Genomic DNA, 19,130 nt, shown 5'->3' with positions numbered 1-19,130 from the left:
CTCTGCCCCTCTCTCTCTCTCTGTGACTATCATAAATAAATAAAAATTTTAAAAAAATGAATAGGAAAAAAAAAAAATAGGGCAGCCTGGGTGGCTCAGCGGTTTAGCACTGCCTTCAGTCCAGGGCATGATCCTGGAGACCCAAGATCGATTCCCACCTCAGGCTCCCTGCATGGAGCCTGCTTGTCCCTCTGCCTCTCTCTCTGTGTGTCTCTCATGAATAAATAAATAAAATATTAAAAAAATAAAAACAATAAATAAAAAATTTCATAAATAAAACTAATTCAAAGGAAATAAAAATTCTCAAATACTAGGCTATTTTCTAGAACTATGTAATGTATAGTATCATTTTATTTTTTACTCTTTGCCAGCAAATATACATTGCTTGCATTTGGTGTGAATTTTTGTGTGTATTAGTTTGAACCATATGAAGTTATATTCAATTTTTTGATCTCTAAAAATAGCAATATATCAGCTGACTTTTGACCTATAAAAATAATTTCATATACATATACAAAGTTTCATAAAACATCATCTACCCTATCTAGATGGAATGACCCAGATTTTCTATTTTATTCTAGTTCCTTAAAATTTTTTATAGTACCCCAATACATTTATTTCATTATTTACATTTGTGAAATAACAGTTTGAAAAGCACTCCTAGGTATACTTCTAAGGGTATAAATGATTGCCAAAATTTAAACTTGTCAGATTGTTTAAATTCACTTTTATTTTTACTTAAATTTATTTAATTATTTTATTTTTTTATTTATATAAGTAGTCTCCCCATCCAACTTGGGGCTCAGATTCATGACCCTGAGATCAAGAGTCTTATGCTCTACTGACTGAGCCAGCTAGACCCCCTATTTTTATTAAATTCACTTTTAAACTATTGACTGGAAGGTTTTTACTCATTACTTAATTGTTGAAATAGTAGTAAATATTGTCTTTTCTTGATCATGAGACAAAATAAAAGACCACTATTTATTTTAATTAACTTATTTTTAAAAAAGATTTTATTTATTTAATCATGAGAGACACAGAGAGAGACACAGAGACATAGGCAGAGTGAGAAGCAGGCTCCATGCAGGGAGCCTGATGTGGGACTGGATCCCTGACCCCGGAATCACACCCTGAGCTAAAGGCCCTCAACTGCTGAGCCACCCAGGCATCCTTATTTTAATTAACTTACAGAGTTCATTCTCTTCCCTCCCTGAGATCTTAAGATAATTATACAGATAGCAATGTAATTTCTATTAATTTATTATATTAAAGGCCCATATCAGCTATGACGACATTCAGATTTCCTTCGAATTCTGCTTATACATTATTTTGGTAATACATTTTATTAGTTCGTAACATTTTAAAAAATTAAATCTAAAAACCAAAGACTTTATTTAATTTATTTTTTAAAAGATTTATTTGTTTGACACAGAGAGAAAGAGAGAGCACAAGCAGCGGAGTGGGAGAAGGAGAAGCAGGCTTCCTAAGTAGGGAGCCCTAGAGGATCGTGACCTGAGCTGAAGGCATGCTTAACTGACTGAGCCACCCAGGCACTCCAACCGAAGACTTTATTATAAAAATCTTACATGTAGACAGGTATAAGAAACAGATTTTAGTAAGAAATGGAAATGTCTTAAATTTCTCATTGAATATATTTATAATATTAGTTCAGAACAGATTTGAATGAGCTTAATCCTGGTGTGTTGCTTTGCTCTGATTAAAGGAAGATAAATGGAGCACAATTTTATTTAAATTTTTTTAAAATTTGCTTTAAACTTTAAAAGCGAATTTAAAATTCCATTCTGTTTGCCAGCATCACAACCATTTCAGGACTGTATATGAGAAAATAAAATACCATTACGTGTGTCTGATTGAATTCTATTTTCACAATTTTAGGGTAATAATCATCAGTGACCACAAAAATAATGTAGGGAAATGTTTCCCAAGTTGTTGTATTCAGTGGTTTTCATTTGTAAGCATTAAATGTAATCTCGATGTTTGAGGAGGTTATACATAGTTTTTACTTGTAGGCTGTTGGAGTTCATAGACCTTTGGGTAAGTGTCCTCTTTATTACTGCTATTTCAGTTCAGGGTGTGCTTCTGGGATATAAATAAATGGGCCACATACATATAACTTTAAAGCAGCAGCCAAGAAATTGTCTAATAACCATTCTTTAAAAATATTAGAAATGATCAGAAAATTAATTTGCATTAAGTGGTGTGTATGTGTATATATAATTTCCAAAGTCATGAAAAAATATTTTTAGAAAAACAAAAATCTTTTCCCAGAAAAAAAAAAAACGAGTATTTATTAGCTCATTAAGTATATTTGGAAGATATTAGCCTTGTTAGGTAAATTCTTATACATAGTGTGTTAGGGCTCTCCAGAGAACAACAAGAATACAGAGATAGGGATGTCTGGGTGGCTCAGTGGTTGACCATCTGCCTTTGGCACAGGGTGTGATCCCGGGGTCCTGGGATCCAGTCCCACATTGGGCTCCCCAGAGGGAGCCTGCTTCTCCCTCTGCTTATGTCTTTGTCTCTCTTTCTGTGTCTCTCATGAATAAATTTTTTAAAATGTTTACATAGGTAGATAGATAGATAGATAAATTTATTAAGCTGAAGAACCAGGAAAGCCAGTGATGTAATTCAGTTTAACTCCAAAGGTCTGAGAACACAGCCGGGGGGCTGCTGGTATAAGTCCTAGAGTCTGAAAGCTCTAGAACCAAGAGTTCTGATGACCCCCAGAGCAGGAAAAGATGGATATCTCAGCTTAGAGAGACAGCAATTTGCCCTTCCTTTGCCTTTTGTTCCATTGTTGCCCTGAACAGATTGGATGATGCCCACCCACACTGGTGAGGGCAGATCTCTATTTAGCTGACTGAATCAAATGCTAATCTCTTTCAAAAATTCCTTCACAGACACACCCAGGAAAAATGTTTTACTAGCTATGTAGGCACCCCTTAGGCCAGTCAAGCTGCTGACACAAAACTATCGCACATAGTGAGCACTTAAATTACATGTTATTATTGTAAAGAGGAATGCTTATTTCCCCACTCAACACAAAAGGAAATCATAATTGTTTCATTTATTACATATATTACCTCATTTAAAGAAATAACCTATCTGGCTCAATAGCAAATATTAGCTATTATTAGTCATAGCATCTTTTCATTTAAAAGTGGACTTAAAATCCTTATTTCAGGCCTTAGTGCCAGGATTTATTCATTCAATATTAAACATTTAAGAGCAAACTATGCCAGGCATTAAATTCACGAGGATTTGAGAGGTTTCTATTTCTTGGCCAGGACAGGAAAGCAGCAAGAGCTGCTAATCAACCCTAGAGGAAATCTAGAGCTAGTTAGGCTGTGCTGAACTAACTCATTTGTCGGGGTTAAGAGATGGCAGGCTGGTGAGGCAACAGTGAGAGCACTCATTGGAGGAAAGTTTCTCAAGTCTGCTCTTGCTTTTCTCCAGCATTACCCTGTAACAGACATCACTCACAGCTTTACACCCAAAATTGGAGGCAACAGCCCAGGTTGCAGACACTGATCATTGCAGTGTTACCAGGACAAGGCAAAGCCTTCGTGTCAAGAGATGTTGATGAAAACAAATGTAGACTGGTAGTCCTTGGGTAGCCATTGCTTTTTCTCCTTCCCTTCAAAGCCTTTGGGCTGGTGAATTACTTCTCCCAATGTGCTTCTTACTAAGAATTTAAAGGTAAAACTCTGACAAAGGAGTTGCCTAATGGATAAGCAGCAAACCAGAATGATCAATAATAGCATGTACGCAGTGCCTAGGGTTCTGTGCCTTTAGGCTCCTCCCAAGTCCTTAAACTCATTGAACTGGGGCCCTGGTTGTAGGCCCTTTGTCAATTTACGTTATCAGCTGGAGTAACTAGGGGAATGTGGCCAAAGTAAATAGAGGCCAGACAATTTTCTTTCCATTCAAAGTGGACAACCAGGGATCCCTGGGTGGCTCAGCGGTTTAGCGCCTGCCTTTGGCCCAGGGCGTGATCCTGGAGTCCAGGAATCGAGTCCCACATCAGGCTCCATGCAGCCTCTCTCTTTCTCTCTCTCTGTGTCTCTCATGAATAAATAAAATCTTTAAGAAAAAAAAACACAAAAAAACAAAGTGGACAACCAAACTGTCCAAAGTTCTTCACACGGAAGGGGTGGGGAGTGGATTTCCCTTCACCACGTCTTTCAGGGCCATCCTGAGTAGGTTGTAATGTTGTAGCTCTCCACTTCTGGCTGGTGCCAGCGTACTGTGCAGATCCAGGCCTGTGTGTTTTCCTGCTTTATAACTAGTCTTTACTTGGCCCCAGTCTTGCCATGTCATTTATACTTAATGGAATGCATCATTCTATTAATTCCCTTAATGAAGTACATGATTCAACTTTATGACTTGGTTGACCAAGTAACATTCAATGCATGAGGAGTAGCTCAGGTTGCATAATCACCTGGTGTCCCACAATCAGGTGATGAGTCTCTATCAGCTTCTGTCAGTAGGTCAGAAGTTGCTTTTCAAAGATAAAATGGTTGTTGGCAGCAGAGAGCATGCCTTTACTCTAAAATCATAGGGCTTTGCCTATGATTCTCCTATTGGGATTTATCAGAGGCTCCATCTTTCTATATCTGCTACAATATTCCATTGTAGTTTGAAGCTGAATTTTGAAAAGGGAATTTTTCAGGCTGTCATGTTGGGAAAGAGCTTTCTAAGACTACCATGAGCAAAGGGCAGTAGTATTTAGGAAGCTGCCAGTGCTCTAACAGACCTAAAATACAGGTTTTGATTTGGGATAGGCAGGGGGATAGGTGGGGGGGAACTGGCCTAAGATAGTTGTATTTTATCCTGTAAGTCAGTGGTTCCCAAAGTTAGGGTGAATCAGAGTCACCTGGAGAGCTTGTTAAACCATGGATGGTGGTTTTGGAAAGGGACCCGAGAATCTGCATGTATAAAAAGTTCCTAGGTGATGCTCATAGTCTCGGTCTGGAGACCGCACTTTGAGAACTACTCCTATTAGCAACAGAAAAGAAACAGTTTTAAGCAGGAAAGTAATACAATCAGATTTAAGTTTGCTAAGATCATGGCATATCAAGAGGTATGGGAGATGGATAAGAAAGATACAGCACAGGAGAAATGAGACCAGGTGGAAGACAAATCAAAAAAATTGTGTTGAGATTATGAGGGCTTGAGTTAAAGTTAGCAATAGAAATGGGAAGGAAGGAGAAAATAATTTCAAAAACTTATTTTAAAAAAATGCCAGATACTATGCCTAAACATTTTGCCTTGAATTCTTATGGCACGCTGGACCTTTTCAAAGCATTTGAGATCCTGGCAGAGAAGAAAGTGCTATCATGGCAGAGGATGGGATAAACTTTCTTTGGGGGAATGTATTTAATTCCCAGAAAAGAAGTCCGTTACAGACTTGAAACATATTGACAAAACTGAATCATCGTTTTAATGACCACAAGGATGGTAAATTTTCAAATTTTCTGTTTAAGTAGGAATAATACATTTTCACCTTTTAAATGATGCAGACTGATAAAAAGTTAAAGCAGTCCCATAGTTTTATATTGAATCATAGAATTATATCATTTATTTTTAGAATTATATAACTTTTTTATTTAAAGGAATCTAAGGTGGTTCCATCCAACTCTCAGTTCTGTTTTATTTTTAAGATTTTATTTCTTTATTTGAGAGAGAGAATGAGTGAGCATGAGCTGGGGAGGAACAGAGTGAGAGGGAAGGAGCAAAGGGAGAAGGAAAAGCACCCTCCCTGCTGAGCAGAGAGCCCAATGTGGGGCTTCATCCCAGGACTCCAAGCTCATGACCTGAGCCAGAGGCAGATGCTTAACCAACTGAGCCACCCAGGTGCCCCTCAGTTCTGTTTAAAAACAAAAACACCAATGAGGAAAGTGGTGTCCACAGCTGTTAAATGGGATGCCCACAAACTAATTAGTGGTAGAGCTTAGACTCGGTTTCCTTGCTGCTGGTCTGGTGTTCTGCATTAACCACATTATTGCTTGTTATCAGTTGCTCACAAAATTCCAACTTCTTCCTCCTACTCAAGACCATATATAATCTGGAATCGATCTTTTTCTTTTCTTTTTTCTTAAAGATTTTACTTGACAGAGAGAGCACAAGCAGGGGGAGCAGGAGGCAGAAGGATAGGGAGACAGGGGGAGAGGAAGTAGCAGGCTCCCCCCCCAACCCCTGCTGAGCAGGGAGCCACATGGGGGTTTCTATCCCAGGGAGGTGGGACTCAATAGTAAACATTTTATAAAATTTATTAATATTTTTATTTTAAAAAGATGCCCAAGAAGGCAAATAATGCAAAATGTTTTTAAACAGGATAAATTACGTTTATTTATTCTAGAAGTAATTTGGAAGAAGTAGACTATTTTTTTTAAATATTTATTTAAATAATCTCTACACCCAACGAGGAGCTTGAACTTATGACCCTGAGATCAAGAGTCCCACGCTCTTCCAACTGAGCCAGCCAGGCACTCCAGAAGCAGACTATTTTGAATTAAATATTAAACATATCACAAAGATAGATCATTTGGTTACTTTCTGGCATAGTTTATAATCTGAAATACTCATTTGCTAAGTAAATGTTCAGGATTTGATTTAATGAGCAGATAAAACTGATCAGCAAATGTGTAATTTCCTATTACACTTTAAAATGACTGAATTGCAAGTGTTTTAAATGTTTCTCTTATAACTTCACAATTTCAAGCAACTTTTAATACAAAATGTTTGGAATGAAATGTTCTGATTATTTTGAATAAATTAAATACACCATGTTCAGATAGCCTATTTTCAAAGTCTGACTGCAATGAAATATGGCATATGAAAACTTACCAAACACAGAACACATTTAATTCAGAAGATACTACAAGATCTTACAGTATGTCATTCTTTTTCATTATGAATATCTTTCGTGTAATAATAACTTTCTTGATTATTTACTATGTGCTGAGTACAATGCTACTTCATCTATAGATGTTATTTCGTGTAACCCTCTTATTTACCTTAAGGAATAATATCTTTTTTTTTTAAGGAATAATATCTTTAAGCTTGAAAATTTAGCCGAGAGATGAAAAGATTTGCCCCAAATGATTGTCAACCACTATTATAGAATAGCATTGACTTCAATCAGTTCTCTTAATGCAAAACTCATGCACTTAATTGGCATTCTGAACAGCTTCCCTGATTTATAACAGTTGTGGAAAGTATAGGACATTATATCATCTCCGTAGGATGTCCCCTTATGGCTGATCTTGTTCATTTTAAAAACACAAACTCACCATTTTTGTTTACTTGACTTTTGAAAGGAAAATGGAAAACAGGATGCCCACTTAAACATTCCACTAGGATTTTCAGGTTATATCTATGCTATACTAATCAACATTCTCTGCATTCTGTGTGGCAGACATAAAATTCAGCCCTGTGTCTACTAAAATGTATAGCAAAACCTGAATCATGTTATCTTAAACTACTGAAGTTATAATGATTAGTTTACAGATCAAATTCTTAATTTAAAAAACTTTCTGGGTAAATTCACTGTTCTAAGTTTAACGAACAAATGCGGCAAAATATTTGGCTAATACTTACTAGTATAATTTTTCCAATAAAACCAAAGAACAAAATGAAAAATGCTTGGCCATGTTTGAGAAACTATCACTTACATGTGTAAGTTTAAAATGGAACAGTTGGAGACAATTATCTCATCATCAGCTAATGACTCTCAGGTGCTGACAACCTTTCACATTTTCCACCAGCGAATGGATTGTAGCATTCATATTTTTGATATGTAATACAATTATTCCAGAATTTCTACCCTTATGTGAGATATTCTTCCTTAGGGAAGTTATATCTTTTGTCTTTACTATCTCTCGACCTTAAAATTACTGTGATAATTTTCAAAAGATTATTTAGGTTATTGCCTAAAACATTCTGAAAATGTTTTACTCTATCTACTATTTTGGGTTTGTATGAAGGAACTTATTTGCCCAACTCCGAGTCATCAGAGGCTTGTATGTCAGCTAATTACTCCCACTATTTTCAGTTTTGTATACAGTTCTCAAATGAGTAAAATACATGACTTTTGAATGTGGCTGCTTTCTAAGCTCCATGCAGCTCTTCCATATGTATGTTATTATAGAATTTGTTAAGTTAGCTTACCGTTCACATCTGTTCTTGCTTTTTTTTTTTTTTTTACTGTTTTATTTATCATAACCTTGGTGATGCAGAGTAATTTGGACTCCATGCCATAGGGCTTCTTCCAAGTATCCCTGGGTGAGATACTGTATGTAAAATACTGAGCTACTGAGTGCACATTCTCGTTCATCATCGTACTTGTGTAAGGAAACCTTACTGCGAAATAGTAAAAATCAATAAAGGCCTCTAAACAAAGAATTATGTTTGATCACATATAGGAAACATGACCATACTGAAAGAATTTATAATCACGTACCCACCTAGAATGGCCTTATCTTTATACTCCTTTATGTTGCCCAGTTTGTCCAGGGTGTAATGTCTACTGCCAACTACTCATAGAATATGCTCTGCAGATTACCTGTATCAGAATTACCTGGGGGTGGATATAAGAAAATATGGATTGCTAGAGCCTATCCCAGATGAATCAGAATATCTTAGGATGGGGCTGGACATTTGCATTTTATTTAATTTATTTTTTATTTTTATTTTTTAAAAAGATTTTATCCATTTATTCATGAGGAAAACACACAAAGAGAGAGAGAGAGGCAGAGACACAGGTAGAGGGAGAAGCAGGCTCCATGCAGGGAGCCCGACGTGGGACTTGATCCCGGGGGTCTCCATGGTCTCCATGATCACACCCTGGGCCGAAGGCAGGAGCTAAACCACTGAGCCACCCAGGGACCCCCTGGACATTTGCATTTTAGATAACTCCTCCTTCACTCATAATTCATATGCATACTAAGTACCCACTGTGGTTAGTCCTACTGATATTCTTAAAGCCCCTTTAAGGATATTAACTCCTCCTGTGAATCCCTCAGGCATTTATCTTTCTTTTAATTTATTTTTTTTTAAGATTTTATTTATTTATTCATGATAGACATAGAGAGAGAGAGAGAGAGAGGCAGAGAGATGGGCAGAGGGAGAAGCAGGCTCCATGCAGGGAGCCTGTTGCAGGACTCAATCCCAGGACTCCAGGATCATGCCCTGGGCCAAAGGCAGGCACTGAACTGCTGAGCTACCCAGGGATCCCCGATTAATTTAATTTTTTAAAAAGATTTTATTTATTTGAGAGAGAGTGTGCACACATGAGTGGGAGGGAGGGGCAGAGGGAGAGGGAGAAGCAGGCTCCAGGAGCTGAGCAAGGAGCCCAGTAGGGGGCTTGATCTCAGGACCCTGAGATCATGACCTGAGCCCAAGGGAGATGCGTAAATGACTGAGCCACCAGGTGCCCCAGTATTTATCTTTCATAAATTCACTGAGACCGCTGATTTCCTTCTCATTGTTTTGAGGTGGCTCTGAGAGAAGTGAAATATATGTATATTTGAACTCTGAGTCTTATTCTGTGGGTCTCAGGACACGGTGTTTACTTAAGGTATTAATTGACATTAACTTATTTAACCAGTTTGTGAGTTCCAAGTTAATGTATGAGAAACAACTAACAATCACTAGAAAAATATATGACCAACTTCCCTTCATAAAAAAATACAGAGCATTAAGCCAGACACACAGTAGGTGCTCAGTGAACACTTACTTTATTATTGATTACTAACTTTATTCTTCCCACTATATCACTTTACCTCTTTTTCCTCTTCCCACTTTCTAATTCTCTGTTTCCAATTATTCCTAACAAAATTTACTTGAATTTCAGCTAAATAAGAGTTATTTCCTGGCCCATTTGTCATCTTCAGTTGTTCATTGTTGCCATGCAACTATAAAACATGCTATCTTTAGTTCCAGGGAAAACTGCATATGGCTTAACAAATCCTATGTTTATTTTCTCTCAAGTATTTGCTTACTGGATACATAGATAACTAGGATGGGGGAGGGGAAGTTGTTGGGGGAGGGGTGGACAGCGTATATTTCCTCAGCATACCTAATCGTACACGTTGCAGTTAGAAGCTATATTTGCTGAGAAAAACAATTTAGTAAATTTATCTTATGATTCATTTGATGACTACGTGTTTTCTTATAAACAAATTAATATTATTGCTTTTGGCAGACATTGAAGGTTGCATTAATTTAATCTTAGAATTTTTTAATGACTCATTCATATTTGATTTTATAGTTGATACTTTCAAGCTGTGAGAAATGCCAAGTGCTACTGAGTGGAAATACCTTGATCAATACCCTGGGTTGAACGGTAAGCCTAGCTGTAAAGCGCAGACTTTATACAATTGAGTAATTGAAGTTAATTCATTTATTTTAGGTAGTAAGAAAGGTCAATTTCTTTTATCAGTCATATTTACTCATATCTATTATATACATAACAATATGTAAGAATCTGGAGAGGATACTAAAGAGGAATATGAAACATGGTTTCTACCATCAAGGAACTGTGTGGTAGGTAGACAATTTACCATATGTGAAAAAGCATATATGCAAATATAAAACTCCCCTGTAAAGAACTATTTCTAGAACATTAGATTGTACTTTAGGAATTCAGGAAAATGAGGGATTAGGTGGGCTGAAGTGCCAGTCTCTTGAGATTGGCTTTTATCTTTTTTAGTTTTTCCTGGTGGCATTTGCAGCCTAGGCCTATCAACAGAGTCTTTTTTCCCTCTGGGATCTGGTTTAGTGTTGACCCTGAAAAGGTGATCTGAAGGAAGGAGGAGAATGAGGTCAGGGAAGGCACATATGTGGGGCCTAGGGCAAGAGTATAAATGGAGGCCAGGATACTATGTCTTAATCATTGAAAACTAATTGCTTAAAAAACAAATTGCCAAATAATATATGTTCTATCCTTTTATTTTTTAAAAAAGATCTACTTATTTATTTTAGAGAGAGTGAGCACAATAAGAAAGGGCAGGGAGAGGGAGAGAGAATCTCAAGCAGACTCCATGCTGAGTGTGGAGCCCTATGTGGGGCTCAATCCCGTGACCCTGAGATCATGACCTGGGCTGAAACCAAGAGTTGGACACTTAACTGACTGCACCACCCAGGCATCCCATTGTCCATCTATTTTAATCAATATATTTTCATAATGATTTGAAAGGTGAAGTATAAATTTAGAGTTCCTCGTTCATCAGAGTTCTATACTAGAAAGTAGGAACGTGGGGAGAAACAGGTCTCTGCCTGCAGGCTACCTATTATATTCTTACCTAGTTTTGCCTCCTCCCACTGACTTTTCTCAGCAAAGAGCTGCTCCTTGACTATCCTCAGGCAAGAGTTGTTGCCCACCAGCAATGAGGACTGCCTGTACCCTAGGAAAGCCTACATAGTTCCTGCAAGGAGCCTTGGGGCCACTTTGGCAGAGAAATCCAGGATCCTGGGTATCCAGAGCATGGTCCACAAGGGACAGGGTGAGTTCTAGGTGGCCATGGCTCCTTGACTCTGTGGACTCCGTACCTTGTATGGTTTTGTGCAACTGAAGGAGGGCTGGAGCACTGATCTAAGGATACTGGGTCGGGCTATTCATTTCCTCAGCTGTTTTTCTTCTAGATTGCCTCTGTTTAGAGGCTTCCTTCAAACAAATGTCACAGGTCCTCTCAAGATGTTTTTGTCTATGGAACTTTTTCATTCCTCACCACTTTGGACTTTGGGATAGAAATGGCCCTGGGATACAATACTATGTGTCATGAGTATATCTTGACCACCACCTGCACAGTCCCTTTGTCATACCATCACCAAATATTCTTAATTTGAGTGTACCATCTGTTTTCTCCTGGGACTCTGGCTAATATAGCTGGTTCCTTAAGTGAGATTCTACATGAAGGTGAAGTTAATGTAGGCCTCTTTCTAGGCAAAGATGGATTTAGAAATTAAAGGGAACTCAAAGGCTGTAGAACCCAACCTTCCTATCCAACACTTTTGCTCTGCTTGATATTTTATTTGAAATGGCTTAAAAGCATTCTGTGAAGCTTTTCTTAATATCACACCCTCTTGTTTTCCCACACAGTGCTTGGATATGGAGAATGGACTGGCCATATATCCCATGGTGACTCACTTCTCTTCCTACTTTTCTTTAATCAAACTTCCGTGAGCTCTCTATTCATACAACATATTACGAAGTTATTTGGTTTTCACTTGATGGGAATGCATCCTTACACACTAGGTTTTCTCCACTCTTTTCCCAGCATAAAAGAAAGTAATATTATTTGTTGCTATAGCAATCATAAACACAGAGGCAAATTCAGGTCCTGAGATCATGTAGCAATATTCCATTTTCAGGGAGTATGAAATAGACTACGTTTATATTAATTTCTAAAGCCCACATGAACTGGAATATGTTTATACTAAATTTTCAGCCATAGAACAAAACATAAAACAAAAATATTAAAATTAACCTAAAGAATTAATAGATCCCCTCTCTCCTTCAGGACATCTGCTAACCTTAATTTGAGAAACATGGATTTTCAGAACTGAACTGATGTGAGAATGGGGGAAAAGGAAAAAAAGTTTGGTGTGATGAGTCAAGGATGTCTGGTTTGTGTTACTGAGTACATTATCCTATTTTCTGAAATCAAGAGTTAAAAAAAAAGATGCTTTGAGTTAAAGGATGAGTTTGTAAAATCCCACTTTGAGGCTCCTGCTTCCCTTTGTGGTAGACTGAGCTGCAGATATAAATTTGGAGGTCAACAATATCTATGAAACCAAGAGAACAGATGTGGTCATTCAGGGAAAGCACGGAGAGTAAAAAAAGATGGCCAAGAAAAATAACAGCCTTAGAGCAAACAGTTCCTGGAAAGTAGCAGTTAGCAAGGAGCGTGAGAGGTAAGTCAAAACAGAGGCATGTTTTAAGAATAAGATGGTCAATGTGCAGTCGATACTCTAAAAGGTCAAGTAAGATAAAGATTGAAAAGAGTTAATCATATCTGATGTTTAAGAAGTGATCAGAGTACAAGCAATTTCAGTGGCGTGTGGGGGCAAAGTCTGATCACGGGCAGTCTTAAGAGCTAAGGGGAAAGTGAGGAAAAGCAACCTAGCAGTCGAGATTATTTTTGCTTTGTTGTGAGGATGTAGCTAGCTCCAGGCTACTGCAAAGGTAGGCCTTGGAAACCGTGGAAAGGACTTGGGCTTCCGACCACCAGTGAGTGGCACAGAATGGAGAGCAGGACAGGACTTAGCAAGTAGCTTAGAAATAGAGATCCTAAGAGTCGTTCAATCACCATGTTGTACCTGACACATAACACTATACGTTAATTATACTGGAATTGGAAAAAAAAAAAAAAGTTCGCAGAAGGGCGCAGAGATCAAGTGCAAGGGTCAAAAATATAAGGAAGAGATTTCTTAGGAGTTTGGAGACCAGAGGGGAGTGGAGTTACTCGGAGGGGCGGGGAATTGGGGGGAACTGACACCTGGCACAGAAGGGCTTCAATCTGCTCCGTAGGTTAAGGGGCAGGAGAGTCCCCGGCAGGGGCCCAGGTGGGCGCGGGTGGCGCGCAGGACTTGGGGAGAGCACTGAGCCTCCGGGGGCCAACAGTGCCCAGGGACGAAGTAAGCAGGGTCCCCGAGGCTTAGAGCGTTTGGCTGTGGCCTGAGCGCGCACCAGCCCCTTCCCCTTCCCCTTCCAACGGGGCCCTGCGCGCCGCGGGGAGGCCGAGCCCCGGGCCTCCCCTTGGATCCCGTCCCCAGGGCCCGGCCCCGGGGCGCCTTCCTCGGCGCGTGAAAAGCACCGGAGGGGCCGGGGTGCTTGGATTCGAAGACGTGTGGTTCGGCAGCTTCAGCATCTCAGGGCTCCGACGGAAATCGGGCCATTAAAAAAAAAAAAAAGTGGGGAGGGGAGCCCGGGAGCTGGAGGCTGGAACGGGCCCAGCCTCCCGCCCCGCCGCGCTCCCGGAGGCAGGTGGCCGCGGCGCTGCAGGTGCCGCTCCCGGGGGGGGGGGGGGGGGGGGGGGGGGGCACCTCTCCATTGGCCGAGCGGCGGCTGTCACCTGCCCGAGCCCCGGCCCAGCGCAAAGTCCGCGGCGGCAGCGGCAGAGGCGGCGGCGGGCGCGCAGGTGGCCCCCTCGGCCCGGCGAGATGCCCCTGGGGCTGCGGCGGAGGCTGCGGGGCAATAAGCCCAAGGAGGCCGCCCGGCTCGTGAAGGTCGAGCCGGTGGGCGCGGGCGGCGGCGGCGGCCCCTCGGCCCCCCCGCCCCCCCGGCGCCCCCGGCCGCCCCGCGCAGGCTGGTCTTCCACACGCAGCTGGCCCACGGCAGCCCCACGGGCCGCGTGGAGGACTTCGCCAACATCCAGGAGCTCTACGCCAAGATCGCCGCCGTGTTCGACATCGCCGCCGCCGAGGTGAGCGCCAGGTGCGCCGCCCCAGCCCCGCGCGCCCCTCCCGCCCCTCCCCTCCCCTCCGGCGCGCGCCCCTCCGTGCCCGCGCCCCCTCCCTCCCTCCCCTCCACTCCCCTGCTCTCCCCTCCGTGCCCGCGCCCCTTCCCCTTCTCTCCCCTCCCCTCCTCTCCCTCCCCTCCCCTCCTCTCCCCTCCCGGCGCCCCCTCCCCGCACCCCCTCCCCTCCCTCCCCTCCTCTCTCTCCCCTCCTCTCCCTCCCCTCCCCTCCTCTCTCTCCCCTCTTCTCCCTTCCCCTCCCGGGGCCCCCTCCTCTCCCCTCCTCCCTTCCTCTCCCCTCCCCTCCTCTCCCCCCCTCCCCTCCCTCCTCTCCTTCCCCTCCCCTTCTCTCCCCTCTCGCTCGTCTCCTCTCCCTCCCCTCCTCTCTCCTCCCCTCCCGGCACCCCCACCCCGCGCCCCCTCCCCTCCTCTCTCTCCCCTGCCTCCCCTCCCTCCCCTACTCTCCCCCTCCCCCTCTCCTTTCCTCTCCCCTCCCCTCCTCTCTCCCTCCTCTCCTCTTCCTTCCCTCCTCTCCCCCTCCCTCCCCTCCCCCTCCTCTCTCTCCCCTGCCTCCCCTACTCTCCCCCCTCCCCCTCTCCTTTCCTCTCCCCTCCCTCCCCTACTCTCCCCCTCCCCCTCTCCTTTCCTCTCCCCTCCCCTCCTCTCTCCCTCCCTCCCCTCCCCCCTCCTCTCCCTCCCCTGCCTCCCCTCCTCTCCCCTCCCCTCCCCTCCGGCTCGCGCCCCTCCGTTCCCGTGCCCCCTCCCCCCATGCGCACCCCTCCGTTCCCCTTCGCTTCGACGCGCGCCCCTTCGTGCCCGCGCCCCCTCCCCTCCCCTCCCTCCCCTTCCCTCCTCTCCCCTCCCGGCCCCCTCTTCCCGGCGCCCCCTCCCCTCCCCCCTCCTCTCTCTCCCCTGCCTCCCCTCCCCTCCCTCCCCTCCTCTCCCTCGTCTCCCCTCCCCTCCTTTCCCCTCCCTCCTCTCCCCTCCGTGCCCGCTCCCCCCCTCCCCCCCCTCCTCCCCTCCCCTCTGGCGCGCCCCCCTCCTCTCCCACGGGCGGCGCTACCACGGGCCGAGGCGCAGGGGTGCTGGCGCGCGGAGCCCGCCCACGGCGCCCGGGGGGAGCGGGAGGCCTCGGGGGAGCGGAAGGCTGAGCCCGGGACCGGGAGCCGCGTTCCCTGGGCCTGTCCTCCGGGGAGCCGGGGGCGGCCTTTCTTCCTCCTGCACACGCGTGTGCCTTCCGGGCCGGAGCGCCTCCCGGGAGTGGGGACCCGGCGGGGCTCGTAGCAGCCGCCACTTCTCCTGGACTTTACTCTCCCTCCTCAGCGGGGGGTTGGGGGGGTGGGGGGCGAGCATCTCCGGGATTTAGGCCGGGATCGCGGAGTCCGAGTCCGTAGCCCCGCAGGTGGCTTGTCCGCGCCGAGCTCCAGCATCCCTTTGGTTGAGTTCCCGGGAAGTTGTCTACACCGCGGGGGCAGGACTAAGACTGGAGAGAGGTAGAGCTAGCACCGTGGGATTCGCTGACAAAACTTTCAGGGGGAAAATCGGCTCTGAGTTTTACCCCCTTTCCTGTCAAAAGGGGCTGAACTTCTCATTAGATTGGCTGCCTGCGTGCCTGCGCGGTGCGGTCTGGAAAGCGCTAGTTTTATGGCTGTTTATGGGGCTGCTCCATCTACGCTTTCCCCCCGCGACCTGCCAGCCTAAGAGAAGTTGGCCCGAGGAAATATTTTGTCCACCTTTCAAGGAAAAGCAGGAGATGCTGCCCTGGACTGCGGGGAGGGCACAGAGCTGCCTTTGGGTTTCTGATCTTTAATGTTGTTTTTCAGGCCTGTTCAAGTAAAATTGAGGTCACGGCAAAATTCCAAGGGGAGATGAACGAGAGCCTGAAGCGTAACCTTTTGTTCTTTCAGGGTTCCCAGGCACTGAGGAGCAAAGCACAACCGCATTTTGTGAATTATTTATATTGACCTAGAGAAGTAACAATAATTCGCGTTCATATGGACGTTTCGATTCAAAAAGCACTTTCACAGGAATAACGTCCTTTCCTCTAGGAGAGGCAGGTGGTGTGTAGTTCATTGGGGACCTAAGGAAAGCATTTGGAGACGCTTAAGCCTGGATGGGAGTCCAGGTTCTACCCACTGGCTGTGGGGTCTTGAACAAGTTTAACTTCCCTCATTTTCAGACAAATATAAAACGGACAAGAAAGGGGGTGCCTGGCTGGCTCAGTTGGTAGAGCCTGTGACTCTTGATTTCAGGGTGGCGAGTTCGAGACCCATATTGGATGTGGGTTTTCCATGAAAATACAAATCTTCAAGAAACAAACAAAACAAAACAAAACAAAAACGAACCCAGACGAGAACATCTACCTTGAAGGGTTGTGAAGACTGGAGTTCATATATAAACTTATCAGATTGCATGGTACATGGTCCTGCCTCACAAATTGTAACTTGTATTACTAATATCTAACAGTTAAGTGAGGAGCTGAGGCACAAAGGGATTGGGCCTTGGCCAAGGTCACATAACTAGCAAGAAAAAATCTGGGATGTTATTTAAACTTGGATCTTCTGGTTTCTAAGCTAAGGGAGTTTGTTAGCATACTTAACTGACAACTTGAAATGTTTCTCCTGTAACCAACGGCTCCAGATTTAGATGCTTTGCATTAATAGCTTTCCTCATTCTGAAGCCATGGCGTGTGGGACTTTATTCAATCCACTTAATTCCTGAAAAAATATTATTGATATCACTGCTTCAGAGAGGAAATGGGCTTTGAGGTTCACAAACTTTTCAAAATTACATAGTGAGTAGCAGAGCCTGGTTTAAACCCAGGTGTATTTGTTTATTTATTTATGTATTTTTTTGCTTTCCCTGACTCCAAATTCCATGAACTTCTATTTTGTGTTGCTTCCCAAGTTTTCCAGGGTGTCTGTGATACCTTTGGCAGCCATTGTCAGTGTTTTCAGTTTCCAACACACTGAATTAGGAGATAGAAATTCCAAGATAACATAATCCTGCTGTATCAAGGTTCATGTATTTTTTATAACTCCAAACATATATATCTGTTTACTTATGCATATACCCAACATTAATGTGAGTTTTCTCTTTGGATTAAGAATAGTTGGGACTCCTGGGTGGCTCAGTGGTTGAGCGGCTGCCTTTAGCTCAGGTGGTGATCCCCGGGGTCCTGGGATCGAGTCTCGAATCGGGCTCCCCGCAGGGAGCCTGCTTCTCTCTCTGCCTGTGTCTCTGCCTCTGTGTCTCTCATGAATAAATAAATAAAATCTTTAAAAAAAATAGTTAAGTATATCCAGGATAAAGTATTGGTCATCATAGTAGAGTATGTCCTGAGTATCTCAGTAGTTAATTTTGAAACAAGTAACTTATTAAAATGCACTGTGGTGAGATCCCATTTCTAGTCTCACTCGCCCAGCAAAGGGAATTGTGAGCTGTCAGTGGGAGCAAAAGAAAAATCCCATCCTCTCCCTTAATAGGTTCAATAGATCGTTAGCTCAGAAGCCCTGCCTTTTTTTTTTTATAGAGAGGTGGCTATAAAGGTTATAAATAGCTCAGCATGAAGAGTTGAACTTCCTTTACTAAGGGGAGGGGGAGGGAAGGACTTGGCCTGACCTGATTTCAGGTGTGGCAGATTTAGTGGGAGCTCATAATGTGCCCATGGCTGTGCTGGGCATGTAAGTCAGTCCATCTAGCGCGGTGTTCCAGCCTCACCGGAGCACTTAGGTAAGGGTTCTTTTCATTTTATAAAGCTAAGTGAGGCTCTGAGAAGTTAAGCAGCTTGCTCAGGGTCACTGAGCTGGAATTGGGCAGAGACAGGATTTGAATACAGGGTTCCTGGTTCCATGGCCATTACATAGCAGCTAAGAGGTTCTTGGTAACTGCATTCAAACTTCAAATACAAACCCAGAAAAACTTTTTTTTTTTTTTAAACAGGGTCTTTTCAATGAAAGCCTCAGACCCCACCACAGAAATATTGCCTCAAAAAAATACTGTGGTTAAAAAAAAAAAAAGAAAGAAGAAAGAAAAAAAAAGAAAAAATACTGTGGTGATTCTAATTTGGATTTCACGTATTTCAAGGTCCCTGAAGGAGGAAGCTAAGGAAACTATGAATCTAAGCTGTGAATCACTTTCAGGGTGCAGTCTGTGATCATTACCTTGAAACAGATGGCCAATTATGCAGAAATCTCTTTGAGCTGATATTTTTTTTCTAAACAGCTAAATGAGCAGTAAAAAGAAAAAAGTAAATCTTGCTTAAAAGAGCAGTTAACTTCTATAAATGCAGGGACACTTTTACAAAACGTTTAATACTATCTTTTAAAATATTCAGGTTATCTAAAGGAGTTGGTCGTTAAACTCTTGAGCTTTGGTCATAAAATTTGTTGAAGGGGCATTTTGAGTATTTGACCACTGTGATTGTTTGGCAGTAGTTTGTGGCATGACATGTTTTCTTTATTGTGTGGAAAGATTGTAGAAAAAGGTAATTCAAACACGCTTTTAAGGAAATCAATTTTGTAGTTACATACTTTACATGCCCAGGAACTGAAAGCTCAGTTTCTTTATAGATTTCAGAAATTATTTCCTTTGAGTTCGTTGCATTTGTTCATATGTATCTATATTTCTACCTGTCGATCTGTCT

General features: G+C 43.0%; 1 protein-coding gene across 1 annotated transcript in view; it reads left to right on the top strand.

Annotated features, from left to right (window-relative positions):
* The first annotated feature begins 14,175 nt into the window (after nt 1-14,175).
* GIPC2 (GIPC PDZ domain containing family member 2) overlaps nt 14,176-19,130 on the top strand; it is an 87,306-nt gene continuing 82,351 nt past the window's right edge. The window contains 2 exon segments of the mRNA XM_025417892.3: nt 14,176-14,292; nt 14,295-14,453. Coding sequence (XP_025273677.3) covers nt 14,191-14,292; nt 14,295-14,453 — 261 coding nt within the window. The 5' untranslated portion in view covers nt 14,176-14,190.

Source organism: Canis lupus, chromosome 6 (assembly GCF_003254725.2).
Source record: "Canis lupus dingo isolate Sandy chromosome 6, ASM325472v2, whole genome shotgun sequence".
In the NCBI taxonomy this organism is placed as follows: Eukaryota; Metazoa; Chordata; class Mammalia; order Carnivora; family Canidae; genus Canis; species Canis lupus.
The sequence above is the reverse complement of the archived record's forward strand: the minus strand, read 5'-3'. Positions and strand labels throughout refer to the sequence as shown.